This window comes from Metopolophium dirhodum, chromosome 1, assembly GCF_019925205.1.
Source record: "Metopolophium dirhodum isolate CAU chromosome 1, ASM1992520v1, whole genome shotgun sequence".
Taxonomy (NCBI): domain Eukaryota; kingdom Metazoa; phylum Arthropoda; class Insecta; order Hemiptera; family Aphididae; genus Metopolophium; species Metopolophium dirhodum.
In genome coordinates, this window is record NC_083560.1 from 43,671,676 (window position 1) to 43,679,912 (window position 8,237).

The 8,237-nt window shown below is 31.1% G+C and overlaps 1 protein-coding gene across 1 annotated transcript; it reads left to right on the forward strand.

Annotated features, from left to right (window-relative positions):
* Window positions 1-5,248: 5,248 nt before the first annotated feature.
* LOC132939257 (protein male-specific lethal-1-like) lies at window positions 5,249-8,237 on the forward strand. Its single transcript, XM_061006341.1, has 6 exons — window positions 5,249-5,260; window positions 5,411-5,644; window positions 6,499-6,775; window positions 7,604-7,728; window positions 7,813-7,937; window positions 8,024-8,237. Exons 1-6 carry the CDS (start codon window positions 5,249-5,251, stop codon window positions 8,223-8,225), a joined length of 975 nt encoding a protein of 324 aa, XP_060862324.1. The 3' UTR covers window positions 8,226-8,237.

The window sequence follows — 8,237 nt, forward strand, 5'->3', positions numbered from 1 at the left end:
AACCTCGCAAGACAAAAAGGCAGTTGCGCAACCAGATTTTTTAAAGGATCCATATTTGTTAAAATATAGACATTTTAACCAAGGACTAAGAAAAAAATCTGGCACCTATAATCTATATACATACAATAGATTTTTCATGAAAATATAAACCAATATTTAATAATATTTTAGAATTTGAGAAAATACATAGAAAATACTTATATTAATATTTTTGTAATTACAAAAAACCGTAAGATATTTCATAATATTAAATCTAAACGACGTTTCGAATAAGCCAGGAACGTATTTATAATTTCTTTAGATGTTTACCTACTGACGTCTAAATGAATATTTAGAGCAGCTAGTGGGGCCATAGAAAAAAAATAAAAATATGGAACACTTAAAAAAAACAAAATAATAAATTATTTTTACATACACAGGTATTACTATATTGGTAGTCAGTACCTGCAGGTACACAAAATCTATTTTATTATGATACTGATGGTTGATACTTGATTAATTAAGATTATGCATACCTATATTTAAATATTAGTTACCTAAATATAATAAGATAAAAACTTTTTTTTACAATTTTTTTAGAGTTATGGCCATCAATATTAAAGCAGTCTTACTGAGGTTATTCTTATAGGAATGTGATGTAGGATCCTACTTTTGAGCTAAAGATTAACATAATGTACGTACAATATAACAAATATTTTAAAAACAATATATATATTGTACATTCGATTGGTGTCCTGTGAAGACCCGGAGTATGTGAATTTTGACCCAAAAAAATTGTCAGAGTCGGATAAGAACTACGTCCGGAAATATTTCAGAGTGGGTATCTATATTTAAAAAAAACTGTTAATGTGATACTTATTATATTGGCCAGAGAACAAAAGTAGTCAAATTATGAAAAAAAAAAACAATTAGGTATACTGCAAGGTGTGGTAGTGGATTTTAATGAATTTTAATCTTAATTAATGTGCCAAGGTAGAGTAATAAATTGTACCTAATGAAACTGATAGTATTTTATACAACACAAAGATATTGTTAATATATATAATATACAGGCAACCTGCCAGTGATCATTTAATAAAATTAGGAATTTTTTTAGGTATAGATAAAAAAAAATATATTATAATTTTAAAAAAAAATTTTATTTTGATAAGCTTGTAGAATTACAAAATATCTTACAATTTTGAAGTAGGTATATTATAATAGTGTATATTTTATCAAAACGAACCAGTCCATACGGCCCGCAGTAAAATATAAATGTGGAATGTGGCCCGCAAGTTGAAATAGGTTAAGCATCGCTGCTATTATAGCATAATATTATGTCGTGGTTAATCTACACATGTGCAGAATATAGCAACACTTGTATTTTAATAATATATTTTAAACATACGCCAATGACATGTTGCAATGACGATTAGAAAAAAAAAATAAAAACATTGAACGTAATTTTGATGGTTTATATTTATATCGTCAGAACAGGAAAGTAAACACGGCTTTTGTATATTTAAGAGATTGAGAGAACAACAAAATAATGTAAACATTTCACTGACAAACGGAAATGCCGCGACTCACTGTTATGTGGCTCATACGCAACACTACGTCTTTGAAAGTGTTTTGAAAATAGCTTGCGTGGGGATGGACACCATTTAGTACCTATACCAGGGATAGCCAACCTTTTTTTGATTAAGATCTACTATAAGAGTATATTTTTTCTCTTAGGATCGAATAATGTGAATAATTTATTTTCTATTAATAATAAACATACTTAAATAAATAATAAAATAAAAGTGTCAAGTTATCTAAAATGTGTGTTTCACATTAAATTTCTAAATAATTGTAAAATGTATTAACATTAAACTGTGTATGTAGAAGTATGTCGTGGCCAGTTAATTATCATCTCGATAATAGTCGCTAACTGCTAAACGAAGATGCTGCTCTAAATGATCATCAGAGCGTAGCTCGGTACGACGGTACCTATTCAGCTTTTACAACTTTCATGTAAGAAAATGCCATTTTGCACTAACAGGTTAATCCGATATATATATTTAATAACTGTGTTTACTAAATGACAAATGTATAACAGTAATTATTAACTATTCTTACAAGAGGGATGGACTTAGAAATCATCCAAAATCGACTAGTGGTGCTGAAGTACAAAATTAAATATATTGCAAGGATCTCAACTATTGAGTTGAGCTATCGAAAAAATAAAAACGCTCAACATAGATAAAATTCTAAAGTATGACAAAAAAAAATGTTAATATTTTTAAATTTAAATTTATATTATACATTTATACTTAGTGGTGCCCTGACACGTCCCAGAAGAGGGGGGAGAGTTTTACTTTAGTTTTATGTAGTATCTTAGTGGTTTTGAAGGTTTTATTAGTTGAATGTATTTATATTTTATTTTGAATTTTGGGTTGAGTGTAGCACTGTAGCTACTACCTACAAATTACAATATAAGACTTTAGTCTTTACAATATTGTCGGACTAATTTCCACACTTAAGTTGTAGGAAACTAAGGGCCATGAATAACCCTTCCAAGTCATTCCTAAAAAAATCTATATTGTAAAAAATAATTACGAAAAAAACATAGTTATTATAATAATATTGAAAGTTTTCTGCAATGTAGCACTTAACCCAACCTTACACCCCCTCATTTAAAAAGAATTACACTTGTAAATTATCAACAATTTTCAAATGGTGAAGATTGCTATTTGTAGTTCGTTAAAAAACTGTCCACTGACTACAAATAGTGAGTACTGATACTAACAATATAGTAAAAATAGTACGTCTGTATAATAATAATCAAGGTTGGGATTTCATAGCACTTAAGATTGCACAAATATGCACTAAAATATAACTTCAACTATACAAAAATAGTAGGTATAATATTCACTGGGAGAACTTTTTAAAGTTAATATAGTAAATATTATATATATATATAATACGTATCATTACTACAATAACTACAATATATAAGATATTCCTGTCCACCGAGTCTGCATTGACGCATTGTATTTATTCGAATCTAGATTATTCTGATCTCTGCGACTCTGCATATGTATTATAGCCTATATAGATGTATGTTTTATTATTATCAAAAATATAGGTATAGGTACCAACGTATATGTATTACGTATGTATATGTACGTAAACTTATAATATTTTATGTTACTGATGGGAAAATTAATTTATTACGATAAAACGAAAAAATGTTATAAAGAATCTATGATCTAGGAATTTAAATGTCACCTATAAAATAATTTTAAAATTTCTCCACCGGGGGGAAATGCTGGTAAACTCGCCCTTGTATACACACATATGATAATATATTATACAGTAGTTTGGTCCGTACGGATAATAAAAAACTGTAAACATGTTTTAACGGAACAATAGAATATAAACCTATATTTTGTGTAAAGTATTTGATATTATGTACCTACGATTTTACGTAAAAATTATAGCGAAGTTGCCAGATTAGGCGCAATGGTGTAAGCATTCGAACGTTTTAAATAATTTTTAATTTATATCCAAAAATATGTAATTTAGTTGATCGTGGTTGCCATTTATTGTTAAAATTGTGTTTTCTAATTTCGTCAGTAATGTAGTTGAACACATTTTTGTAGTTGTACTTTTCTTTTATTAATTCACCGATATTTAAAATTATTAGGTAACGAGTAAACTTTTTTTTCTTCTGACTAAATATAAATTAGAATAGATCATACCTCCTTTGTTTATTGAATCCATGAAAATAAATGATACCTATTATTACTGATATAGAGTATTATAAATAGGTTAAATAACTTAATTACTTACGCGTGAGTGCGTATTATATGTATGATGTATCTATAGGTAGGAAATTCAACATTACGATAAAATATAAGTTTTTTTATTCAAAGATAAATTTTGAATTTATACTATCGTGTTACCTTTTCAATTTAGCAACATTATACAGTCGTGCAATCGTATTTAACAAAAAGCCAAAAGTTATACGCGCGCAACGGCAGGTAATCAAAAGTTACCGTAAAAACCAACATAGATAAAGAACGACAAAGTTATACCTTATAAGTTATTATAAGTAATATGTATATAGTATCATTATTATAGGTTAATTCTATGACATTGTGTATTATAGTATTATACTATACGTAACAAGTCACAACATTTAGGTACAGGCTGAGCGTCTTATCGAACCCATATCAAATAGGAAACTGTCGTAGATAGAATTTATATACATATAGAAACAAAACAATTGTCTAAAATGAAAGAAAATTTAAAACAAGCTAAAACGAATAAAGCGAAAATATATAGGATACAGCGGGTGTACAGGGGCTTTTAAAATTTTAATACAAATGTCGGGTGCCTGGAATATAGTAAAACGCAATTGTGCATACAAGTATTGTTATCACTAGCTGTCCAAGAAATAGTCCCCTACATTTGGTCCCCTAACATCACACTCGTTATAAGGCTAATGAAATAGTGGTGTTGCTTTAAAAAATGTAGTGATGGCGCTGAGATATATTGTTATTAATATATTTATAGGTAATATTTATAAGAAAATGTTCTAGAGGCAATTCATTACTGGGGAAGCAGATTAACAAATCGCGCTCTGGTAGAATCAATTTGTACCTTCCTATTCGGGCTGTATGGATATAGTTTTATATTGGTTATTTTACTCTTTCTAATAAATGCATTTTGGTATCGAAACTTTATACGTTTTTATAGCTAACTGTATACGTTGGTAAGTACAATTTCTACTAATATTATCAAATTCACTCAAATACACTTCACAATATATGCGAAATGCCGGGAAAATACATACAATCTCCCGATTTGAGTCCTGACTCTACGTAGGGAAGAACACGCCTAACCATCAGTACGGTAGGCATCGACAGCGCTCCCTACACTAATCAGTCTTCCCAATATTTGCTCCGATTTGGATATAGAATTTCGTCCAAGAAGTTAAAGAACACGTGAAATTTCTTATATTTATAAATGTTCGCGCCACCGACACTATGGTTTAAACCGGATAGACTTGCGGTAAAGTCCGCAGGGCGAGGGACTATGGGAAAATAACTAATGTAACGTTGGCTGACCTGTCAGCCAGTTGTCTGTCTCGCTCGTTCAGTCAGTCGCTCACTCTCGCACTGCTGTCCTTGCACCACGAAAATTAGAGATATCTCAAATCTTCATGCCTTGCGCGATGACATGCGTTTGTTTGTGTTTTGAATATGGTTGTGTTACCGTAATGGCGAGCCGCGTTCGTTGATCCATCATTTGACATTTGTTATTATTACGTACCGAAACGCGACAGCCGAGGACGACAAACGGACAGACGATACCACATTGCGCACGCGGCACGACGTTTGACCGGTTTCCGCGTTAACCCATATCGACGTATATCTGCGAGCAGGTGCTCGATGACCAAAACAAAATGGTGATGGCCGCGTCTAAGATCACCATGGTCTCTGACAGCGATCAGAGGGTAGCCTCCATCAACCACCGCGTCTACCCGCCGGCGACCAATAACCTGAGTAAACTCAAGGTCCTATCATTCCTGAGTCACAAGTTTAAAGAAGAGTCCAAAAAATCTGTGGCCTTGCTAAATGAAAAGATATTACAGTTGACAAACGAAGTGGATTATGTGAGTGGCAATTTGAATATTACCCAAAGTCATTTAAAAGTTAAAATCATTATAATTTAAAACTTTAGTAACTTTAGTCTTCATTGTTATTGAATGTTTATATTTATATTATAGCTTGCATTTAACATTTTAATGGTTTGTTGTACAGCTCAAACAGAATTTGGCGGTAGTTAATCAATATATAGCTAAACCAGTTACTAGAGAGAAAAACTTGGATGTCTTACCATTCACACAAGTTTCTTCAACATGCTCATCTGGCATAGGAAATTTGAGTTTGGTTGAAATACAAGATCAGCAAGAACAACAAGACATTAAAATTAAAAAGCAAAGGATTCGTCAAACTGCTTCTAAACAACCGAACCCAGATCCATTAGAATGCAACCAGACAAAACAGCGGAGAACTAGTATTACACAAACTCAATCAGGTTGTATTTTAAAAATAATATTTTTCAACAGTGCATAATTTTCATTTATTTACTATGCATAGCTAAAATAGGAAAAATGCAAGAATTGTCTTTGATCACAGCAGATGATGCATATCAGAGGGTAGCCTCCATCAACCACCGCGTCTACCCACCGGCGACCAATAACCTGAGTAAACTCAAGGTCCTATCATTCCTGAATCACAAGTTTAGAGAAGAGTCCAAAAAATCTGTAGCCCTGCTAAATGAAAAGATATTACAGTTGACAAACGAAGTGGATTATGTGAGTGGCAATTTGAATATTACCCAAAGTCATTTAAAAGTTAAAATCATTATAATTTAAAACTTTAGTAACTTTAGTCTTCATTGTTATTGCATTTTTTATATTTATATTATAGCTTGCATTTAACATTTTAATGGTTTGTTGTACAGCTCAAACAGAAGTTGGCGATACCTAATCAATATATAGCTAAACCAGTTGCTAGAGAGAAAAACTTGGATGTCTTACCATTCACACAAGTTTCTTCAACATGCTCATCTGGCATAGGAAATTTGAGTTTGGCTAAAATACAAGATCAGCAAGAACAACAAGACATTAAACTTAAAAAGCAAAGGATTCGTCAAGCTGCTTCTAAACAACCGAACCCAGATCCATTAGAATGCAACCAGACAAAACAGCGGAGAACTAGTATTACACAAACTCAATCAGGTTGTATTTTAAAAATAATATTTTTCAACAGTGCATAATTTTCATTTATTTACTATGCATAGCTAAAATAGGAAAAATGCAAGAATTGTCTTTGATCACAGCAGATGATGCATATCAGAGGGTAGCCTCCATCAACCACCGCGTCTACCCGCCGGCGACCAATAACCTGAGTAAACTCAAGGTCCTATCATATTACACATGCCTAGGAAATTATGACCCTACAAAAGATGAACCAGTTTCCAAAAATACTAAGAGTAATTTAGAAGTAAGTATTTCATTTAGCATATATAGTATAATCTGTTAAATATTTAGTTTTGTCTTTATTACATAAGCATGTATGATTTTCCAGATACCAAAATGGAAGGTTATAAAATATTCTGGTAGGCGTTCTGTAGAAGAAACAGAAATAATGTCTGATCGTATCTTTGAAAAAAGACATCATAAACATGAACAAAAGAAACAAATACGTAAAAAGTAATGCAACTATAAATTGTTTTTTTTTGTGTACTTATATTATGTAGGTAATGTTAACATTTTAATATTGTTATTTTAGACGGGATTTGCGACAATTGAAGGAATTAATACGAGTAGAAAATTTGAAGCAAGGTCGTAATAAACACCAAATACAAGATCAGCAAGAACAGCGAGACATTAAACTTAAAAAGCAAAGGACTCGTCATGCTGCTACTAAACAACCAAACCCAGATCCATTAGAATCCAACCAAACGAAACAGCGGAGAACTATTATAACACGAGCTAAATCAGGTTGTATTTTAAAAATAATATTTTCCCAACAGTGTATAATTTTCATTTATTTACTATGCATAGCTAAAATAGGAAAAATGCAAGAATTGTCTTTGATCACAACAGATGATGCATATTACACATGCCTAGGAAATTATGATCCTACAAAAGATGAACCAGTTTCCAAAAATACTAAGAGCAATTTAGAAGTAAGCATTTCATTTAACATATATAATATAATCTGTTAAATATTTAGTATTGTCTTTATTACATGAGCATGTATGATTTTGTAGACACCAAGTTGGAGGGTTATAAAATATTCTGGTAGGCGTTCTGTAAAAGGCACAGAAATAATGTCCGATCGTATCTTTGAAAAGAGACATCATAAACATGAGCAAAAGGAACAAATATGTAAAAGGTAATGCATTTATAGATTGTTGTTTTTTTTTTTTTTTGTACTTATATTATGTAGGTAATGTTAACAATTTAATATTGTTATTTTAGACGGGATTTGCGACGATTGAGGGAATTAATACGAGTAGAAAATTTGAAGCAAGGTCGATATAAACACCATTCACAGAAATCTAATAATAAAAAAGAATTGACAACTTTATTGCCCAGTCCATCGAACATTAAAGCAATTGAAATCACAGATAAATTACCTGTGTCTGCATTTGAATGCAATTTATATAACTTGTATTGTTAATTACTACCTAGT